At 34.9% G+C, this 24366-nt stretch overlaps 1 protein-coding gene across 2 annotated transcripts; it reads right to left on the bottom strand.

Moving 5' to 3' along the window:
* Nucleotides 1-4491: 4491 nt before the first annotated feature.
* LOC11427293 (piezo-type mechanosensitive ion channel homolog) lies at nt 4492-23780 on the bottom strand. 2 transcript variants are annotated; one of them, XM_003626280.4, is made up of 21 exons: nt 23382-23780; nt 22439-22519; nt 22056-22215; nt 21801-21958; nt 21120-21276; nt 20820-21006; nt 19875-19990; nt 19309-19393; nt 17039-17254; nt 16786-16960; nt 15745-15873; nt 15076-15249; nt 14211-14435; nt 12545-14059; nt 9856-12335; nt 8438-8833; nt 7117-7275; nt 5860-6363; nt 5567-5708; nt 5286-5430; nt 4492-5167 (listed from the first exon to the last, which is right to left on the bottom strand). In XM_003626280.4, exons 1-21 carry the CDS (start codon nt 23428-23430, stop codon nt 5032-5034), a joined length of 7389 nt encoding a protein of 2462 aa, XP_003626328.2. In that variant the 5' UTR covers nt 23431-23780; the 3' UTR covers nt 4492-5031. The 2 variants fall into 2 exon arrangements, with proteins under 2 accessions (XP_003626328.2, XP_024626339.1); XM_024770571.2 differs by lacking the exons at nt 19309-19393; nt 19875-19990; nt 20820-21006; ... (3 more) ...; nt 22439-22519; nt 23382-23780 and adding an exon at nt 17540-18334.
* Nucleotides 23781-24366: the final 586 nt, after the last annotated feature.

Genomic DNA, 24366 nt, shown 5'->3' with positions numbered 1-24366 from the left:
CGAAATATCAACTTAGTCACTGAATTTGTCAGACGTCCATCAAAAAGGTCCCTCCGTCCAAGTGCTCCGTTAGCGATGCTGATCTGTCGCCTTGCATGCTGTGTTGTCTTGTACGCGTGGCAAGAAGGAAGCCACGTGTTCAAGGACGAATTTGATTGAATTGGAAAATGTTGAGTTTTCACTTTTCAGTTTATTTTTTTCTGCTTTTCCCATTTTGCCCCTACATTACCCATACCTCCTTTACATTTCAGAACATCAAAAACGTCCTTGACCCTTCTTCTTCTTCTCGCTAAAACTTCCTCCATTTTCACCCCTCCAAAATCATCATCATCTCCGACGATTCTGACATTTTTGAAGTTTGTGTGTTCGGCTGTGATTAAAGGTAACACCTTTCCTGTTGTTTATCAAGTTTTTGTGTTCGTATTCACCTTGTTTTTGTCCATTTTTTTGTGTTTTCGTTTTAAGTTTTGATCATGTTGTTTATTTTGTTTTTGTGATTGTTGATGCTTGCCTTGTTCTTTGTTTGTGTTTGTTGCGTTTTTGAGACATTTGTTTTGATTATTCGTTTTAGGGTTTTTGAAGTGAGGCTCAAGAAAGTCAGCCACAAGAATAATGTTGTGTCTGGGAATGCAGAAACTGCATGAAATGGTGTTGCAAATGCTGGACAGGTATGACTCTTAATTTTTAAGGATCGTTTTGGCAATTAGTAATATTAATTGAAGGACTCATATGATTGATTATGTTATGATTTTAGGGACGAATTTGATTGAATTTGCAATTTCAGGTTTCTGCACCAAGGAGGTATGGCCTTAGAGGACCAATTCTTTCAGTTGATAGGTCTAGGCAAACACCAATGAGGGGTCCTGCACCAGCTCATCTAACTCCTGCTGGCATAATTAGGGTTCCATATCCAACCTATGGTCCATCCAGTTCGACTCAACCTACTAAATGCATGGAGTTTATACCAACTACCGGATTTCCAAAGAAGTGATGCTTCCTGGAGTTTAATAGATGTTTTGGATTTGTAATATTTAGGCTTATTTGAATTATGCCCCATAGTTGGGTTTCTTTTTGCTTAAATTACCGTTTAAGACTTATGACTTGTTAATGCCCCATAGTTGGGTTGTTTTTGCCTATGTAATATCTCAGACTTACGACTTATGATCTATGACTTATGCCTATGTAATATTTCAGTTTCAATTTGTGTGTTCTGCCTTTTTTAGTTTATTTTGTACACATATGTTTCAAGGAACAATTTGATATCTGATTAAACAATTCAGGGACTTATTTGATGGTTTTTTTATATAACGTAGGGATCTATTTGATAGATAGAAAAATAATTCAGGGACTAATTTGATGGCAGTATTATTATAGAAAGATTACATTTCTCAATCATCTTCAACCTCTTTTGATTAGTTAAACCAACCTTTGGCAGATGGCAAGCATAGAATGGCCTTCATGGGTTTTTTGAAGTATTGGATTTTCTAACAACACAAATTGTAGGACACCAACATTCAAGCACTCTCACAACACCATTAAACTTGGAGCTTGAAGATGAAGCTTGACTTTCATAACCGTTATTTCCATATTCCCACCCCACATCATTTCAGATTCAATTTCAATAGTTTTGCTTCAAGAAATTTTGAGGATTCTGGCTTTCAAATTCACTACGAAAAAAATTAGGGTTTGGAGTTTTTTGAATTGGGGCAGAACTGAACCACTTATTATTGGAGGAAATTTTCATGATTATAGAGTGTAGATTGCAGATTGTGTAATTAAGGTTCCAATTTTATACAATTGGGAAAAAAAGAGCTATTGTGGAAGAAAAGAGTCATTTAGGAAGAAAGCCAAAACATTTTCTGCAAATCAATCAATTTAGTCCTTCGAAATGTTTGTTACTATCGGCCAAATTAGTCTCTGCCTACGTGGCGTCTGACATGTGAAAGGTTAACGACCACGTCACCCCCGTTAACGCTCCGTTTGAACAGAAGGACTAACTTGATTGACATTTAACAAATTCAGGGATTAAATTGATATTTCGCATAATTGAAGGACGAAGTTGGCCGACCCGTGAAAATTCAGGGACGAAGTTGATGATTCACTCATTCTTATATTATTGTTTGAACATGCCAGTAAAAGCTTTAAAAAAAAAATCTTTAATTAAGAATTATTATTGGCATAGCTTTTCTCAGAATGAATCAAAATTAAATTAAAGTAGGTAAAGATCATTGAGGAAAGCTAAGACACTCTATTTTCAACATTCATTTTTTTATTAGATGAAATCAATGTATGACCCACCACTTTAAGTGATATCCATTTCCAAAGTGTGAGACCCACCATGATTTAAGCCAATAAAAAAGTGAGTGTTAGAGAGAGCGTTAAAAAGAGAGTGTTGCTATCACTAGGGGTGTAACGGTTCGGTTTGGATTGGTTTTCAGTCAAAAAAATGTCTGAACCGATGAAACCTTAATCGGTTTGGATTGATTCGGTTTTCACTGTTTTTCAAAAAAGAAACCAAACCAAACTAATCGGTTTGGTTCAGTTTGGATTGGTTCGGTTGATCGGTTTGTTTAAAAATACAATTAAAAAAAAATCATATTCTTATAAAATATTTCATAGAACTTTGTATAATTTCGTATTTTGTTTTTTCATGTTCTCTATTTTTCAAACAACTTTTTATAGCTAACCTTACTCAATATTTCATACATATGATCCAAGATTCATTCATCCATCATTCTTAAAAAACAACTTCATCAAACTCAAATATTTCAATCATCCATGATCCATACATGCATCATTCATCAACGAACACAAAAATTCCAAAAAGAACATCCTAAAATTAAAACATAGTCAAAATAACAAATCCATGCAAACTGAAATTAAAACATTCTGAAATTTAAACATCATGAAATTATGGTCGCTGTTTGGGCTTTGGCTAATCACCGGAGGTTGTTTCCTCTTGACTTTGTTACTGTGTTGTTCTCTTTGTTTTGTTGTTAGTGGTCTTTTGGCACACCTTGTGCGAAGAGATTGCTATCGCTTTTGGTAATATAATTTCATTTTGGCTTGTTCAAAAAAAAGAAGAAATTATGGTCGCCATGAAATTAAATAAAAACATCCAAACTAGATCAATCCAATTCCAACGTGAATCGGCTAGGGTTTCTTTTGTAGTAGAAATTAAAGAGTCACTTATGAGATGAGATGAAGATGAAGATGAAGATGAGAGAAATTGAATGGATTAAAAAGTATTTTATGTTGGACTTTAATTTTGGGCTTAACCTTAAGTTTGTGTGAGGTACGATAATATTAGTAAAATAAGGAGTGTGGTTATCATCGGATTGGTTAATCGGTTTCACGGATCTCGAAATGAAAAACCATGAACCAAACCAAACTAGATCAGTTTCGATTGATTCGGATCAATTTCAAACCGACCCAAACAAGGTCGAATATTTTTTAGATTTGAACTTTCAATTTCATCGATTTTGTCCGAACCACTTCCACCCCTAGCTATCACTACTCAAGAACATTCATAACTCACTTCCATTATGATAAATTAACGTAGCTTCTCTATTTGGTTTTGCATCAAGTTTTCTTCGTTACATCAAACTGCAACAATAATCTCATGTCAACATAGAATCTCGATTTTCTAGCTTTTTAAAAGTCATGGCAATTGCATTGGTATGACGGCAGACGCATGATTTGGGTTATCCCTTTCATTCACTATTTGAAGGGTAGAAAAAATATGTTCTTAAAAAAAAAAAATAGTATACGTTAAAACTATTTAAAAATAAATTTACTTAAATCTTTATATAAAATTGGCATGAAAGGTTATGCATGTTTAAAAGAATAAATACTCATTTTCCTCAATTAAAATCATTGTTTGTTGTCGTTTTTTTTATAAAAAATATCACTCTTAAAAGTATTGCGTTTGTTACAACTTTTTTAAAAGAAAGATTTGAATATAAGAAAAAAATTAAAAAAAAAAACATGCTTCTAATGAAAAGTTGTTAAAAATAGATTCTTGTAAAATAAATTTATTTAGAGAAAAAAGAAAATAAGTTAGAGGTATTTTTGAATAAAGATATCTTTAAAGTACGTGTAAAATTAATTCATAAATTTAAGAACACACGGGTCGTCATATTTATTAATGACGTATCAACATATCATTTAATGGATGTATAAAATAATTTTACAATGATAATACGTATTACTAATTAATATATTTTTCTTTTTTGGAAAAAATGCTACTTCACTTTTATTTTTATTTTTGAAGAAGTTAAAGTATCAAACTAAACCACTCAAATGGAGAGTGGAATCTGAAACATTGAGATGAGCACACGCACTCTCAGATCACAAATCAACGCCAACAAACCAACCCAACTTAGGTTGCTGCTTCAGGTTATTAAAAATTGAACCAGCAATACGATACATGGTGTGACATGATTAAAATTATAGTCACTAGGTAAACATATGATCGTCTTAGTTAGAGAATGAACAACCATAATTGACTTGTTGCTTAATAAGCGTTACTGAAAAATCTGGCCTGGATTGAAAGATGGCTCTACAATCATTAATGTACACAAAACTTCGATAATGGATACTACCCACCACCGATCTAGAGTGAGCGAGTCTAAAAAGTAACATGGTCAATGTCGAAATCTATGCTCAACTTAAGTGCAGTAAGTAAACCCATGCACCTATAGAATGTATAGATTCACATAAGTATTCTAACCTCTTGAAGTGCTTATACAACATCAACCTATTCTTGATTAGAGCATGCAATAGCCCATAATCAGTAAACCACCACATCCAGTATAGCCCACGTATGATCCCCAAGTGACTCCTGATTGTTTGTGAGTGTCTGGCTCCAAACAGTAAAAGATATAATCCAAGATTAATATGGTTAAGCAGCCTCTAAATGTTGCCTTCCTGCTTCGGCAATTGCATCTGAGAATTAGATCATGCTCAATAATCAATGCTCTGCAAGTTGATTCAGCAGGAGACTGAAAATCTTTTAATTCCTCCGAGAAGTTATTCAGCCTGGGTATACTCTAACAACATGTGTGGAGAGCGGTAGATTTTAACAAGCGTCCAATACAGAATCTCTTCCACTTCAAGCTCTCCTTCTGCTCTTGCAGCATATATATCTTCACATATTGCCATCAATCTGCATCGATGAACACATTATAGAAATTATCAGTATCCACTTCATTTGATTTCCCAATAAAACAGAAGGGAGCCCATTAGTGAACATTCATCGTAAAATAGATCAATTGCTTGAGCACCTGTCACAAGAAGGAAGGTTCTCAAAAGGAATTCTCATTCGTAAATCAGAACATTGTAATCTGATAAAACGTCCAACTGCAAGCACAAATGTGATGTAAAGTCCCCAGATGCTGAACTTGCTAAGAGTTTCGCCGAGAATGCCCTCTAGAGCAGCAAAGAGAAAAGACAAATTGTTAGTTAAGATATTTGATCATATCTGAGGGGAAACAAAGTTCTGACTAAATTCGTGTATGAGTGTGGACTGGATAGGTAGCTGTAATAAAATTTCAGTTAAACTTACGAGGGGTTTCTTCTGATACAATTATAGCCATCGGTCCTGGGAACTTCCCACATCCATGTTCATCTGAGATGTCGAGATCATAGAAAGACCACCACTCTGGATTCCCATGGTTAAGGACAAGATCCCCACTAACCAGCTCCACCTGCAAAGACGTTATGGTCGTTATGATCGGAGCCATAGCCAGTGAATGAATGTAGCAGTTCGATGAACAATACTAGGATAATTTTTTTGGTCTTAGATTGCATATTTTGTTCAAGTCTAAGATTAGGACATTGTAAGTTAGATGTACATACCGACTGTTCAAGAGAACGCACATCTCCGGAGCCTGTGACCCGAAAATATCTAGGATAAATATTGAACACTGAGAAACTATTGGAAGTACCATTGAAGACTTTAGTCACTTCTGAAGATGTGGGAAGATCCTGTTCCTGTATTGTTAATTCATATTTCACTACTTCCTTTCCTTTAGGCCTATCTCTGGTAAATTCCCAGGAGAAAGTAATGTCCATATTCCACCTAAGGGACTTCATAAATCTGGCCTGCACAACAGGTGGGACAAGCCACAATGTACTTGCATCCGATTGGCAGCAAATTAATTGGATGTCTTTCTCATTGTATGCACTAAGATAACCCTGGGGATCCAAACTTGTGCGTGCTTCAAGCTTTTCCCAAGATATCTTCTCGCACAAAGTAGTCTCAAACAATGTCAACTTGCCACTTAATGTCCTTATATCAACTCGAGCACTGGCATCTTTGATCGGGTTTGCAATGTTTGTTGGGTTGCCACTACTATACATCTGTCCAGAAAATGTAATTTTGAAGAAATAGTGCGAAGTGAGAGTTCAATAAATATTTTAGGGAAAAAAAAAATCTTTCCAATATTATTGTAGTAAGTATGCACTCTATAATTGATATAAAATAAACTAAAAGTAGCACTCAACAGCCTTGGGCTTTTTCTAAAAATATGTTAGAAAGGCAGATGATGTCAGTCTAGTCATTCACACTATTTTTATTTGTTGTTTCATACAACAACAAAGTCTTATCCCACTGGGTGAGGTCGGCTACATGTATCAAATGACTTCATAATGCTCTATCAGATATCATATATTTATCCAAACTATTGACTTCTAGGTCTTTCTTGATAGTTTCTCCTATAACTCTTGGTTTTCCTCTGCAATTGGGATGCTCTTCATCTGATCTACTATCTTTACTGCGAAATCTATAGGTCTCCTCCACACATGCCCAAACCACCTAAGATGAAATTCAACCATCTTTTCTACAATAGGTGCTACCCCAACTCTATCTCTAATGCTACCATCTATGGTGCCCTGATCTTACTCCCGTGATCACATTTTACTTCCCACACTCTATCTTATAAAACATCGCCAGTCCTACAGTTTTACAATGAAATTCTCCCTTTAGCTTGAGCAGTACCTTTTTATCACATATAATCCCCAAGGCGCTCCTCCATTTCATCAGACAAAATGAGATTCATAATTATAACATTTAATTTTTACAAAAAGATAATATTAGAATTTTTTTTTCCTTACCAGCATTGGAGCCCATATAACACACATTAAAACAAAGAATAAACATATCCCACTGCAGAACTTTGTCATTTTTGTCTGCTTTTGTCCTTGTTGGCGGCTGGCTCTATTCAAAACCACATCGCATTTGACGAGAAACAAGCTTGCGTGAATATCTTCCAGCTAGAAAGAAAGTTAGAGTGTTTAAAATATATAAATGGGAATAAAAATGCACATTACTTATGAGAAGTAGCTAAGAAAATAACAAGTCTGCATGTTTAGGTGATACAGGAATTATGAATCTAAGTTGTTCAATAAAAAGAGTCAATTTGCTAGAGTACTAATACAGATGTTAAGGTAAACTGATAACAATCAAATTTTAGTTCAGGTGCCAGTATGATGTGAAATTATTAACTTCCACCATATTAAGACATTGCTATAACTTAAAAAAATGACAAGGCTAAGACTGTTTATTTCCATAATTGGAAAATCTAAGAATAAACTACTACAGAAGACTCATTACCGAATAAAAAGAGATGCTATTGAAGAAGTTAAGGGAAGTGGACTAGAAATCGATGCTTTCTGAAATGTTAATAAGTTTTAATGATGCAAGGCATGTATGCTTCCCAAATAGATTGTTAAAATTTAATCCTTGCTTACTAAGAATGTTGCTTTGATGTTAAAGTAATTAAGTTATATAAAAATCACTCGCAAACTTACATGAAAAAGAGAAACATTTATTTCTGTAAAATTAATCCTTTAATCAACCTATGCATGTTATCAAGGTCAAAATCATTGAGGTTGCTTAATATTTAGATCTAGAAGACCTAGCAGTCTCTGAACATCAACTGAGTGAGGGGTACGCTACCATCTTCATTTATTATGTCTTTCAGTTGTAACTGCTATTATTTTTTGCTGCTACACAGATAATATTGGTTTTCCAATGTTGTCCATCATTTGACTCATTAATAAAGTCGTGTAGTCGCATGTTTTGGTCCTCTTTCGAATTTCTAATATAGGTTAATGAAAGTTAAAATCATGTCATAAATTTTTGAGAAATTATTCAGAAAAAAACATTATTTATACTGTGCCAGTAGTTCATAATATTCACATTTCACCATTAATGATAAGACATGTGGATTTATGTCAAAATGACTTTTCCATATTTTCATTAGATGATCACAAGAGCATAAAGATGTCTAAATATTCTACCCCAACTGTTCAAGAATGGCAAAACAAGGAGTTCTATATTAATATGTGAATGGCATTACTCATAACAGTAGCAGCAATAGAAAACATGATCATAAAGAAACAATATGGAGGCTGTTGAACACATGTGGCATACCTTTAGCCAGTCATACATAGTCAAAGATGTTGTCGTGCAAGACCAATCTAGCACACATCTCAATTCATACAGGAAAGGTAGAGCTCGATATAGTCGAAATCCCAAAACATTAACTCGTGAAACACTACTGGTCAAAAACTGCCTATACAAAGTACTCTTGTGAGGAATCCCAAAATGAATTTGCATTGCTTGCAAAACCAGAGAAATTGCTTTTGTAAAATAAATGGCACGAATTGCTAATCTTCCCGAGTATCTGTTCAAAGGATCCATGTCCCAGGCATATTTTGTGACTGAATATGTGAAGAGCACAAGGTTGAATAAATAGAAAATAACTTTTCCTGTTGCAAATGAACAGAGGTATATAATTCGATCAAGCACGATCAAGAAAAAGACAACCTGCAAGATAAAGTTTTTATGCTGAGTAACTAGCCAGAACATATGCCAGATTCAAAAAGTTGATATTCGTTGGTTGAATGGATCTAGCAGTGGAATATATTAAACTATATCATCTTTCACAAAAAATGAAATGGACAAGTTTCGCATAGAAAGAAACAACCAAGTTTCTGAAAATCTATGAACACAAGTTATGTGAGCCCTTGGAAGAAAAGAAATTAGCAGTCTTCTGGTTTTATATATATATATCCAAACGGATGACCCTAACTACCCTTCAGCCCATACATCTTTTTCTTTAGAAACACCACAGCTTGGTAATGGGTTTCTTTTCATTATTTGATGTTCTCTTCTGTTGTTGAAAAAAAGAGGTTAAGATTATCTAATACTTCCCCCTGTTCTGTGTTATGAATCTAAGATTATGTTTGCAAGATTAATGAAGCATGAAGGAAGACAAATTTCTCAACAAATAATTGAAAATCGGCAAACTTTGAACAAATGAATTTATTGGTGCATCCAACATAAATGGTAAGACTATGTTTGGATTGATGAAAAAGGATGGCGTGGAGTGGGATAAAATGAAATAATACCAGGATTCATTGTTTGGACTGTTTAAAAGAAGGGCATTGAATGGAATGGAGTACAATCCGTTCCTTTCAACACCCATATATTCCCCCCTTTAATTCAGAGGATAAAAGAGGTGGAACAAGTCGTTTTTTGTTGTGCTCCATAAAAATATCCAAACAATAGAAGTCCAATCAACTCTTTTTCTTTTTGGGTGGTGTCCGGGGTTCGAACCCCGGACCTTGCATATATTATGCATTGTCCTTACCAACTGAGCTAAGCTCACTCTAATACAGTAATACTATATCCCTTTCCATTCAATTCCTTTACAAGTATATATCTAAACATAGCCTTAGTTCCATCAAGAGAGTGATCAGCCAAGAAAAACCCAGTATAGGACTTGTACTATCTGATACAATTTATAAATAAGGCATCAATGTTTTACGTTTGTGAAAATTTATTACCATGAGAACCGATACAAAATCTTCTGGGAACTGATCTTCAAGCTGGTAGACTTCAAGAAACTCACTGTTAGCTTTCATAACAGATTCATAAAAAACGGCTATTAAGAAGAAAACAGCCAAATCAGCTCCAAAGATGTAGGCGTACAGATCAATTTCCCTTTTCCCACCACCGATGATGGAAATTATTCGATATGGAAACCCGATTTCTTTGAAAATACCTATGTGTTGAGCTTTACGAAGCTCATTGGAGACATCTTCTGCTGGAGTTAATGAGCTGTACCATTCTTCAGCAGTAAATTCAATTGAAGGGGAGGCATATAACACCTCAAAAACAATAAGACACAAATTTTCATTCTCTTCACTTTTTTCGATGCTCTGTACACGAACCCTACTTGCTGAGTGCAAATTAAAAAGGTTATCCTCTTTGCATCTTCTATAGTGCAATATCTTCAGGGACTTGTTTATTTTTGATTCAATTCTCTTTGGCTGAATTCCCTCTTGAGGCCACGAGTTAACTTCCATAGACAGCTGCACAAAGTAGGGAGGAGTTTCTGCACCCCAAGTTAATGATTTCCAGTACCTGCAGAGGCTTCTGACCAACCGTTTCAATACATTTTTCAGTGGTAAGAATAATCTTTGTAATCTCTCTTTGAAGGTGGAGCACTTTACGTCCTCTATGAAGCTCTGATTTCTTCTCTTACAAAAATTGGAATCTGCAGCGATTATCCAACCACCATCCTTCACAGTTATGGAGGTTTGCAAGAGAGTGAATATATATACTAGGAAAAATGGTAAGTTGTTTGTAACAAAAGATGATGTTATTTTTTTCGCAGGGAATCCCAACTCTTGAAGCAAGCTCACGTGGAATTTAAAATCGGTGTGTTGAATGATGATCTGATACAAATATTGAAGCAAGATGCATATCTCGGTGTAAATTAACATGATAACCCAAAATATGTAACTGGGACCGATATTTTGACATAGAGCATATAAAAAGAGAGCTGCTAGGTAGACCACAGAAAGTAAACTGAAAGACCATAGGTATATTAGAATAAAGCAGCAATAGCAAACAACATCATTATTCGACCTCATTTGGGACCACATGTAACGGAAAATAATGCCAATTTGAGGGCAGGCTGTATCAGGCACAGTATGCTCATTAACAGAGTGTATGGAAAATGTAGACTCCAGAGGTTCTGCACTCGTATTCTGATTCTCAATCTCATAGTACTCCTCATCGTCTGATGAATCTTCAGCTGACTTTAATTCTTTACGTTCTATCTTCAGATAGTTCATTAGATTGTTAACTGCCATATTTCCAAGAGACTGCACCTGAGATACTCCATTCCCTATGAAATGTACAGCAGAAACTAAAGCATTTTTCCTGACTCGAAGTTTATAACGGTTCCTTATTCCTAAGTCCAAAAGATCGTTGGTTTTAGTTTTTTCCTTTAACTCAACAATTCCATGAGGAGAATCCATTGGGTGCTTCCAATATTCTGGTACCAATGGACTTGGAGATTTTTCACTCAATAGAGATTGATTCACATCAATTGGGCCTATTGACTCAGTATTTAGATCAAGACCGTGTTTCTGGAATTCATTTCCCTTGTGAAAATCTTGGGAAGAATTTCCTCTCTCTCTTAGGCCATAAATTTCGAGAGAAACATTACTACAGTTTGCCTCAGTGCTCATATTATGAAGCTGGTCTTGAAGGTTTAGCATCTCTGATTTCATCTTTTCAACCTGCAAGCTTCGGACATGCTTCAGCTCTTCAGCTTTACGTATGTGCTGTAACTGAGCAGTCTTCCAGGCAGCCTTCTTCTCTTGTTGCCTCAGTATAGCACCAATCTGCTCTTTCTCAAGGTATTTTGATACATAAACAAATTCTGGAAATGAGAACATGTATGACTGTAGTGATACTAACATGAATATGATGATTTCCACAAACGCTGATCTTGATGTAATTCGAAATCCATAATCATATTTGTGAAATCCAACCATTTCATTTATGAGCTTTATGGAACCACTTTTGATCTCGCTAAAGTCACCAACAAAAGGAGATTGATATGCAAGAGACAAGACGATAACGACAAAGTTGTACATCCTTAAGAATCTAAAGATATTATTTCCTTGCTTTAGTATTTTTAGCCTCATTCGAAAGAAAACTAGAGCAAAACCAAGATAGCCAAAGTGCAGCATGTCATATTCAAGAGTTCCTGTAATCAAAATTAATGAAAGAACGAAATCTAACAAGTGGCAGTAACCATACAGCCTCAAGTGGTCGAGAAATGTCCAATATCCTTTTGTTTCAAATGAAAGATCACTTAGTACAGATGCAGACTTCCATTGAGAGAGTATTTTTTGATACATCTCTAATCCAGTGAGAGTAGATGACTGGTCAGCACGGAATTTGAAACATGAAAACATGAAAACCCCATAATAGCTAATAAGCATACGGGGATCATCAACAACAATTCCTGCAGTGAAGGAATTTAACATAAATTATTGGGGAAATGTTATCATGTAACAAATATTAAAATATCCAGTCCTGACTTGTAAACATTCTCTATTATCGAAAACAGGTTTTGGGATTGTTATACGTGTGATACACATTTACCCACAAGACATATACCTGCTGTCAACTATCTGAACAAACATAAATAAACATGCATTAATGGAGAGATACCTAGCCAGCACCTTTTGCAGTAGCTAAAATATATATCTGATACTCTCCAACAGTCACGGCATGGTACTTGTTCGTCAATTTGTTCGTGCGCAAAAGCAAGATGCATCCAGATAGCTAAGTATTCAATAGTGATGATAGAAGCAAATAGAAAAACAAAAACAGGCCATAATTTTTTAATAAGTAGCCGGTTTAGAAGAACACAAGCAGCAAGTGATGCTATATAGAGCAAGGAGATGGCATTCAGCACAGCAAAGCTAGCAAGAAGCAAAGCAATTATGTTGATTTCAAGACCAAATAAATTGCACATGTTCTCTATCCAGAACTTCAAAGACACTCTTAAAACAGTCTTCTGCATTTCCAACCTCTCTTTTCTCAAGAAAAGAAGCCTCTTTCTGTTCCACTTCGAGCTATCCTTGAAACTCTCCCAGAAATGTAAAAGTTTTAGTTTTTTTACACCGTCTCTTTGCGCTGAATCTGTCCCTTGGGGTGATGCAGAATTAGTTGTTGGCCATGAACGACTTCTTGTACCTGTTTTAATTGTTGAAGTAGGATTTTCCTCTTGTTTGCTTAGCAGCGTACAGAAGGTAGTTTCATCAGGATCTTCAACTGGACTGAATAGAGGACAATGCTCATTCCATCTTCCTCCATTTCCGTCCACATGTTGCATCTTTTCCAACCAACGAAAAACACTGTATTGGAGTATACATGCTACAATAACTGCAACCTTCCCCCTCAACCCTGACTCTACACCTTTAAAACCAGGCTTATACAGCTGTAAGCCCATAAGTAAGGATAACTGAAAGTGATCTTGACCAGGAAACATCTCAGCCTGATCTCCCCACATCTGGAAAAGATATTCAACCATTATGAGAAGTCCTGAATAAACTAGAAACACTTTTGCAGTGATCTGAGAAGACTTTGGTAATCTTGAGCAGTGAATTAAACCAACAAGATACAGGAAACCAAATGCACTTATAGGTGATAAAGACGCATAAAACAGGGCAGCATATAATATTGTCTCAGTATGCCGGATCAACAGACGTCTGGTAAAAGGAAAAGGTTTTATTTCAGGTGAATCATAGTTACTAGACCCATAACTTTTGCTCTGCCTCCTTTCATAGCAGTATAGCTGCATCACTACCAATACAGCCAATGATTGCCAAATGTTTTGCAACGTTGAAGCTTCTGGGTTATAGCCAAATGCAGTTTGGAGATCTATGATACCAGGAAACGACATCTTTGAGCTAGAAAAGACATCAATGCTGTAAATGGATAAAAACACAAATATAGCATACACTTTCATAGGATACCAAAGATGCTTTTTTGTTTTCCCTGCAAGTTGTCTTCCACTTATCCACATTAGAAGAAAGAATAAGTAACCACATGAAGCATAGTTGGGTGTGGATAGGTATACACTGAGGAGAATTGTCAGGAAGGCAATGTATTTACCACATGACTGATAAACAGAAAGGAACTTCTGTCTTATAACCTTCAAATATGCTATTGTCTTCCTCTCTGAATAATCAATAGAACGGTTAGAATCTTGACGTCCACACTTTGGTTAAATATGTAGCTAACACTAATCAAGCAACATAGGTATTATTGTCTTAACAGAAAAAATTAAATGGAAATCCTAGAGAACAGTCAGTATTTACAAGAGTTGTACCATGAGTTCCCTGGATCTCACTAGATCGTGGACTATAGCCCGATAAGCAAACAGGTTTGATCAAGCCAGCTCTTAAGATGCCAAACCCAACTGGCGGGCAAGATGTGTGTCGCACAATAGCTGAAAATATAAGAAGTGTTTGAAGCCCGTGATTGTGAATTGCACAGAAGCAAGCAAGAATCGATATTTTGAAGAAATCCACTGAATGGATATGATTAAGCAGACCTGAAACATTCACATGAATGAATAATGATAAAACTAAACAGATTGACTTTATTGAAGGAAACATGGTTTAAATTTGGACCCAAAAACACACAAACCGTCACGGATCCACGCTTAGTAGATTGGGGGCAACTGCCCCCACTAATGTTCCGGTTATATTTGTTAAATCTTTGATGTTTTAATGATTGTCCCCTATTAAAATAATTGATTGCCCCCATTAAATGGAAATTTATACCATAAAAAAAAAAAAGTTTCGCTCATGAATTTTATAAAATCAAATGAGTAAATGCATTTGAAATGAAATTTTGAATAATTTCTACCATACTTTTTAAATATAAAGACACATAAAGAACAATTTTAATTTGTAAATGTTAACGAGTCTTTGATTTTTCTAATATACAATAGGATAGTGTTTATAATCTCAAGTATTTTTCTCAATGATAATGATGTTATTATTCTATCACTTTTGCTTTGCTAAAAATTTTCTATAAATATTCACAATATAAAATCTTACCCCGTAAGTCAACATTTCTGGATCCGTCACTGCACACAAATGTCTGACAGGCATACTAAAAGTATCTTTTTTTGTTTATAGGCATAACGAAAGTGTATTTATATATTAACAACAAAGGAAAACACTTACCAAATCGTGAGAGAATTTGAAAAGCATAGGAACCCTTCTGGTCCAAAGTTTTGGAGATCAAATCAAGCTGAAGAATGAACTGAAGTGCAAACTGTGCCTCACATAAAAGGATAACTGCTTGACGTAATTTACCATTGATTGCATTGCTTAAAAGATAAATTAAAAAGAAAATCACTGCACGCAGAAAGTGTACACAGTCAGTAAATTAGGAATAAGTAAGATAAGTCTTGCATCAAGTACAAGCTAATTTTCACCATTGGATCAATAATTTACACCATTAAATTAATTGAGAAATTATGACTTTTTGATCCAATGGTGAAAACGGCACTTGTGCATGGTGCAAGACCATTTAGCTTGTGCATGTTAGACAAATCCAATGTTTCAAAGAAAGTTTAAATTTTACCAATGTGCAGTTTGTTTAAAACTCTCAACAATATGACTAAACAATAAATTTCAATCCATTACAAATGGAACTGTGTGGTCCACTGTATTATAAAACTTTACACTAATGGTCAATCAAAATTTAAAGCCAACAAAATTGATGAGGTAAATAGTGGATCCACATCTCATGATTTAAGAAAATACTAATAAGAGAAATTTCTCATTAGAAGTATATCAATAAACAATATATAAATAACAAAGGAGGAAAATGGTGGACATTGAACTTACTATAAACAACATGAATAAGACCGGGTCTTATTGCAAGAAGAAATATCAATGTTAATATTATAGCATGTGAGCACTTGTGCAGTCCCCATGCTATTGTAGCCACAACTAATACTGCAGTCTCTTCTTCCTCTAGAAATTTAGCAACAGAAAGAAACAACAGAACAGTAAGACTTTTTATCTCCTTAAAAAAAACAAAGTAATACTTTTTATCCTATGCATATTTAAATGTACTTTTCACGGACGAGAAAAAGTCTAATGAGATATAAGCATATGCCGAAATTTCTAGGACTCTTAAGAAGAATCCAATGCAAAGTTAAATTGGAAGAATACAGGGACATTTAAGAACTCTAAATTTCTTATAATTTCCTAATAATCGTGATCATATTCTCTTACAAACAATAGATAAAGGATTAATAGCTTGAAATCTTTCAAATTCCCAAAAAACTGTAATACATATACAATTTTTTTCCTGTGTTTGATGTTCTCAAAAGTTAAAAGGCAAAAGTTAGCAGCATGCGATGCTATAGCAATGGCATTACATTACATAGACTATGCTCCATGATAAAGAAAAGACTTATCTGGGCGAAATATATTTTCTCCAAAGGTATAAAACATATAAATTTTCCAAGATGCTACTGTTTCAATTCAACGAAAATAAGTGACCAAGATTCTATAAAGGATACACCAAATGAGCAAAACAATTTTTTTCATAAACGTATCAACCATACTGTCATGCTAATTATTTTATGAAACCAGTATTTTCAAAGTGGCAGCAGACATCAAATTTAAATGTGCTTCATAAATGGATTTTATCCACCTGAAGACATAAATAGAACCTTGACAAACTAAACATCCAAATGTTATCGACCTGCATTGGGACATACGTCACGATGTAATAAAAAATCACAAATAATTTAACCATGAGAGTCATACTTCAACATTTTATCACAACTTGTTATCTAGGGGAATATGGTTAAACACTGGAAATCATAATTGCAAACAGTAGCATGCATAGTCTACTCAGACCATCGATTTCTTCACCTTCCACAACAGATTCATCAGCTGTTAATTGTCCTTGATCAGCAATGCACAACAACACTGAATTGTTAACAAGGTTGCACAGGGTAACAAGAAAACCAAGACCAAATTGAGCAAGCAAATAGTATGCCGGGATAGGGTAATGCCACAAGCCTATAGTTTCCCATATCTTCATATCCTGCAAGTGAGGAACAAAATCTTAAAAAAAAAAAATTAATAGAATTATCGATCCCTCAAAGCCACTAGCAATATGTACCTTCCTTGGTTTGTAATTGGAGACAGTGAGTGCTACATTGAAGATATACGTGCTAGCTGCCCAAAGGAGAATGAAAACAAGAAGGATGCCATTCAGTTGCTGCAATCGAAACATGGAAGGGAAGGCATACAAGATGTATCCCACATAAGCAAGCAATCCAAATGAGATCAGACTTGCAAAGTGGAAACTCCACAATGATAGAACCAGCAAAAAAATCTGCCAGGAGTAACAATTAACGCAATCAATCAGCTTAGAAAAGTTCTGTTAAATGTCAAGGGTCACAACGACGGAGAGGTGGCTCACAAGTAATGAAGCATACATACATACATACATACATACAACGAGGGAGAGGGGCATATCTAGAGAATGCCGTTTTTTATATGAGAATGAAAGGAGCATTTATTGACCACTAGATCAAAATAGACAGTTAAGATTAAAAAGCCTCATTTAAATAACATACGTGCCTCTACTTAGTCTATTACTTTTCCTAAACACATTTACCTTTTCATCTTCTTCGAATTCAACCTACCTTCATCTGCAGGGAATAAACTTATTTTCTCTAGTTTTTCTGCAAATCAATTCCTCACTTCCCACTTGTGTTTTCTCATTCTGCTTTTTATTTTTGTTGATGATCTCCCAATTCCTCACTTATCAAATTTTTCACTATCAAATCTTTTGTAGATTTGTCGGGCCTAGCTTAAAAGCATAGATACTCTTCAAAAAATCACCTTAGTCAAACAAACCTCTTATTGAAATTATTTGTCCTCATCCTCCCTCGCATCACTAGTGATGTTGTAGGATTAATATGAAAGCATGGAAGTCCTTATCTTCATATGATGTATGAGTGTTTCTCCTTTATTTGACCAAATTTGTCAACTAAAGATTGACTATTTCTAATTTTCTCAGCGATGCATATATGAAGTAAAGATTGACTATTTCTAATTTTTATTCAAATCGAAATCTGCAAAAAAATTTAAAGTCTCCACTTCATCAAATTGGATTTAATCCAACACATTGAAACAAGAAGGCTCAACAAATATTCTTGAGAGGGACGAATTGGGGAACCAACACACTTTGGTAGGGAAGAGAAGGAACAAAATTGGGGCAACAAATAAATACGGAAGACATGTGTGGGTCTGGTGCAGGCAGAGACGGTCTGGTGCAGGCAGAGACACGTGAGTCACTTAAATTAGTTTTAAATCTTAACCAATGGTTTTAATTTAATGGTCAATAAATGTTCCTCTCATTCTTATATAAAAAAGCCATTCTCACTAGATATGCCACTGTGTGTGTGTAATAATTAAATAAAATATATACATCATTTTTAAAAGATGAATTGAGAATCAAAATTTATATATTCAAATGTCTAATTAAAATACTATTTTAATATTATTAAAAGTTCTTTTTTGTTTCTACCTTTTTAGGTAAAACTGTAGGTGTGTTCATGCAGAAAAATTAGGATGAGTATCAAACATGCGAACGTGTCGAACACACAAACACACCTAATTCAAAGAGTGTTCGTGTTTCATAGCTCACAAGAGAGCAATAGGTCAAAGTCTCAACCTCGTTGAGCTATAATATCATGACGTGTTTTGCATGTTTCATGAGCTCATATCATTTTGTCCAATACATATCTCTTCAATAATTAAAAAAGTCAACACTCATCGGGACGTCAAAATTTGGAATTCACAGTATCCAATTTGGATGACTAGGGCGGCCCAGTACACTAGACTCTCACATGTGGGGGTTTAGGGAGGGTAGACATATGCAATCTTACCACACAAGTGGAGAGGTTGTTTTCATGATGTAAGCCAGAAGTAGCTACCTTATCATTGCACCAAGGTTTGCCCTCCTAACTTGTGATGACTATTGAAGAAAGGATAACTGGATAAGGTAAAAATAAATTTGCATCCTCTACCTTGTACCCTTAAAATATCCTGTTTGGCCCAAATGATAAAACGGTTGCACTGGTGCAATTGCAATTTGCATCTAGTGGATCCTTTCCTTCTTTGGGAATAAATGATGGAAGATAAATTCATGGTTATCAGTTAGCCAGTGAAAATGATTGATAATTACCAATTAAATTTTCTCAACCTTACACACTGAAATTTTACCTACTAAAAAAACGGATGGGTGCAAATTATAATTGAAATTTATTTATGCTACTTCGCTAGTTACATACGTCATTCCAAACATTGAACGTGAATTTTGAACAGGATTTACTGATGGAGAAAAAAAAACCTCAACAGAAATAGGAAAGGCGTGCATACCGGAAAGCCGTATGTTAGAAAGTTAATACTAAATGTTTGAGAAATAGCTCCTTGCAATATGAAACTTTTATGCCTCACACCAAACCTGTCAGAAAATTAGAAAACCAAGAGATGAAAGAAATAAAATATTGCTAGCCAAGTGAAAGGAACAATTTAACTATTTCATTTCATCTACATGACACTTAAAATATTTTGCTTCAAACACGAAAACCAAAAATGTAAAGTAAAGCCCAATAAAGAAATACTCCTGAACCTACAGGTCCGACAAGATTCTCATCCCAATAATGTGTCAATCTTAAGGGAAGGCATAGTCATATAAAGCTTCCATAATGCTGGGGTTCAAGGAAGGATCAGACCAATTAAGGATCAGGTATAAACGGAAAAGAGGAAGAAGAAGAAGAAAAAGAAAAATGCAAGAAAGATGGATCAAATGAGGGTGTTGCAGGGGGGGTTGGGTAGCTCAACTGGTTTGAGCTAAGGGTTAAAAGAGTTGGAGAACTCAGGTTCAAACCTTGGTTAAGGAGAAAATACTAACCTAAAAAAAATGAGGGTGTCTAGTAAATTACCTGAATTCATGAACAAATAGAGAATGTCTTTTGGGAAGAAGTTCCTCGGTCAAATCACCTTCTCGTGTTGATGTGATGACTTCCATTTCAGTTAGCTCATTCTTGATCCAAGATATCTGGAACAAAGGGAAAATGAAAAATGGCGACCCATACTACAAGAGATTGTTACAAAATATGGAAAATATCTCATAATATGAGTTGTATCTTAGAGTAATCAGTAATATAGAATATCTTATCTGTTGGACGTATGAGAAAAGGTATAGATTTCTCTCGTTCCCATACAGGATTCTGCTATTGTTGATTTTTAGAGCGACATGCCTTACCACTTTGGATGTGCTCTTTTAAGAACCTTTGTTGAGAAAGTCTAGTATGAATAAATCTACTCTTGCAAGCATTTTCTAAAAGATTTAGAAATTACATCTATAGGTTAGTCTTTGAAAAACAAATATATTTTATTCATTGAAAGTGCAAGAGTCCACACACTCTGTTTGAAGAGTTGCGTGGAGAATCCCATATTGACTCGAGATACAGCCAAGGTAGTGCTTATAAGGCTAGGGAAATCCTAGCCCTACAAGCTTGTTTTATGGTGTTGAGTTAGGTCATAAGCTCAAACTCTAAAATGGTATCAGAGTCTATCCTAAATTTGTTATTAGGTCAAGATCTCTATTATTCAACATGCATTTGTTCACGCTCCAGATGTCCAGTCTAGTGAGGGAATTTGTTGAGAGTATCACATCAAACTAGAGAAATGGCCTAGTAAAGCTTATAAGGATTGGGCAATCGCCACTTTACAGCCAGCTTTGTGGGGTTGAGTCATACCCTAAGCCTAAATTCTCAGAAGTGGATTCCCACCCAACCCCATACACAATGATAAATACTTATTTTATAAGATACTTTTTTCAATAGTAGAAAAATGTTATTTATAGGAGCATTATATATTCTTACCATAATATAGAAAAGTAGAAGTGAAAGAACAGAACAAATTTCTGACCATTCTGACTTTGTAGAAAGTTTGAATAGCCCAAAGTGGTAAAACAACGACCTTAAGGTCTCTGGGAAGTCAATAGGAAGTTGGTATATGTACAGCAAAATTATATTGAAGCCAGCATAATATAGAAGGTATCTCCACCACCTTCAAATTCATAAAAACCACAAATCATTGAACCAATTAAATTCTATTTATAATTTATTCTGTAACAATAAAATATATTATTGTCATTTTTTGCTTGAGGAGGAAAAGCTTACCGAAAGATACCTATATAATTGCTTGTCCAAGACCAAACAACCAGCCCTGCACTGCTGCAAATGAAAAAAGGTAAAGAAACCCAAGATGCATGACTAATCCCAGCAAGTAGTTGTACAGCAGGCAACAAAAAACAGCACAATTTCTTGAGATGAGATCCTGCAACCCAAAAACCAACATCAATAATTATTCCATAGATACAAAGAAATCGGTTTGTTGTTGTTGTTGTTGTTATTAGTGTTAACAACATAATGCAACTAAATAAATTATTCATTTTAACGTACGAACAAATTATATTTTTGAGTAGAGCAGAAAGTGAAGATTGAACTCTTAACCATATCAAGAAACCAGTCGTCCTAAGAGCCCAGAAAAGGTTCTTTATTGTTTATAACAGTGAAAAAACTCTTCATTTATAAACATAAACATACATTTTATTAGAGGAAACATGTCCGGTACAAAAAGGGGTCAGCAAAACAATCCTTGAAAACAGAAATTAAATGACAAAAAAGAAAAAAAAATAAACCACCTAGAAATAATCATGAATGCAAACATGTCCCTCTACATATCAGTAATGGTAAGTCCCCTGAAACAAACACGGGCAAAAGATGGAGATGCTATAAAGTATAAACAAAACTCCATCCCAAAGCAAGAATAAGGGAAAGGAGAGAAGTTCTACGACAAACCTATCAGTGGAACAGAAGAGCATAGGTACCCTGAATAAAAATTTCCCCATGCATCTTGACCACGTCCATTTCCATATATTTCAATTAGAGAAAGAAAGGTTGCTAGTACTTGCATAACCAAAAAATACTCTATAGGCAATGTTCTCCAAGACTGCACTCTGCAAAATCATTTAATACAGTATTTGCAGTATACTCTAAATGGTGATACACTGTGGAGGGAGTTATAATAAACAAAATTTAAAACCAAAACAAAACCTTATAAATCCAATTAGCTGAGCCCACTGAGCATCGGCGGTACTCCACTGATCCCCCTCGATGGCCAAAACAATATGAAATATGGCATGTGAGAGCAGCGTCAAAGAGGATAATATGAGAACAGACCATGTTATCAAAGATTGTTGATGCCAACGAGATCCTATTTGGAGGAGAGAAAAAAGTCATGAAGAAAAGACAATAATTATATTTACACCTAAAATACAATAATATCACTACCAAGTAGTGAGATGATACAAACATAATCATAATCTTTGAGCATGTACGTATAACTAAATTCCTGATAGGACACCAAATCTTTAAGTTGTAAACAATAGGCAGAAAGCTCGTGTGTCGTACAACAAGGATCAGAGCCAGCATCTCACCTTTTCTAGGAACAGTGTACTGAATGAAAAGGAATGCTATTAAATCAACCAAAGACATCAAACTCCAGTTAAGTATAGATGCTGCATGAAACAGAGAAAAAGTGTCGATTGCAATTTAGAGAGTGAAAGTTGATGCAAAAATCAAAAGTAAACAACTATGGACAACCATACAAAGAGCTTCATGTGAATTCAAGCAATCCCACTCAAACTTAAGATGGAATCACTAGTCTAAATCACACAGTTGTAAGTTGTAACTATAAACAAGTGTTGTGGAAGTTCCTAAATGGCACTGTCCTATTCAACCAATGTTACTGTTTTGGTAAAGTATCGTGTAATCATACTTGACCACTTTTAATAAAACACCATGATATGAGTTTATGACAACTTGAATAAACATACATTCAAATGTAGCATCACCATTTGAGAACCAAGTTCATGCAAGTCCGACACTATTATTATTATTAAATACACAATCTGCTATTTTTTTGCCAAGTTAAAATCAAGCTTGAAGAAAACTATACGACAGCAATCAATCCTTATCCCACTCATTAATCTCTAGATGTTTATTAATAGTTTCTCTTACAGTTTTTCAAGGTCTATCTCTGGTGATCTGACTATCCTCCATCTAATTCACTCTTGTTATTATAGCATCTATCGGTCTTCTCTCTACATACCCAAACCACTTAAACCTAGTTTCAACCAAACATAATTAAACTTCCTCGCAAACATTCAAATTCAAGCTACATACTGAGATTTCAGATTGAAAGTGTGTCTTCCTACACATATGAGTGTCAAACAACGACATGACACTGACGTGTGGTGTTACATTCCATCATTTCTAATTTTTTAAAATTATTACAAGTGAGTATTGTGTCTCATAGAATTAAAACGGCAATATTGAGACGCATTTAGCATAATAAAGTGAGGGATAATAGAATGAAACCTGTTAGGAGGAGCACAGGGAGTACGAATCCAGGTGTAAACCTAACCATGATGTAAGTATAATCGCTATTTCATATGAAAAACTAGAATCGGTAGCTACATTGTAGTGTGGAGCAACACAAATCCATTTATAGAACCCAATCCGTGCTCGAAACCCTGAAAGTGAACGTGGTTGAAGCTTTCGCTTCTCATGGCAATGTATAGGTAGAGAATCGTAAAACGACGACGGAAAATTTTTCCGTTGAAATGGGGAAAAGAAGAACGATAGGAGATTCGAATTGATAAAATGCGAATGGATGAAATGAGAATGAAGATTCGAGAATGAGATTTGTGACGCGACGAAGCGTGTTCTTCGCTTACACTGTTGATGAATTTTGTCTGATTTGGTGCTAAGTTGAGTTTTCCCTTTCCCTCCTGAATTGGACCAACTGAATTTTTTTCGTTACTAAATCAATCAAGGGTAATTTCGGTTTTCCGTCTTTTTTAGCCTTCCTTTCAGCTGGGACCTAATTCAAAGTTAAAAAAAAGGGTAAACATCCATTCTTTATTAAACCTAACGGAAACTTAATAGAAAGGACCAAAACGATACTAAAAAAAACTTAAAAGTGCTCAAACAATTAGAATCCCGTGATTAGATCACCACTTTATTGTAGACCATATAAACATCCATTTTATGACACTGCAATAAAATTAGATTTCTTTCAAAAGAAAAAAAAAATAGACTTCCTTCGTTGAAAGAAAATTAGAATTAAAAATAGAATATAGGCTTAAATGTGTGTTTAGTCCCTGCACTTTCACCCAATTTTGGTATTGGTCCCTACGCTTTTTTTTTGTTTGGCATTGGCCCCTGCACTTTCTAAAACTTTTGGCTTTAGTCCTTCAGTTAAAAAAAAAACAAAACTAACGGTGTGCCACGTGGCACACTAAAAAACAAAAAAAAATCAATTTTTAATTATTATTTTATTAATTATTTTACTTAAAAAATC

The sequence above is a fragment of the Medicago truncatula genome, chromosome 7, assembly GCF_003473485.1.
Source record: "Medicago truncatula cultivar Jemalong A17 chromosome 7, MtrunA17r5.0-ANR, whole genome shotgun sequence".
Classification (NCBI taxonomy): Eukaryota; Viridiplantae; Streptophyta; class Magnoliopsida; order Fabales; family Fabaceae; genus Medicago; species Medicago truncatula.
Note: the sequence above shows the minus strand (reverse complement) of the source record. Positions and strands in the feature narration are given on the sequence as shown.

Coding starts and splice junctions, on each gene's coding strand:
- LOC11427293 (XM_003626280.4), bottom strand. CDS start 23,430: ATGGTTAGGTTTACACCTGGATTCGTACTCCCTGTGCTCCTCCTAACA. Junction 22,216..22,438: donor GTACACTGTTCCTAGAAAAG/GTGAGATGCTGG, acceptor TCCTCCAAATAG/GATCTCGTTGGCATCAACAA. Junction 7,276..8,437: donor CTATGTATGACTGGCTAAAG/GTATGCCACATG, acceptor CTTTCTTTCTAG/CTGGAAGATATTCACGCAAG.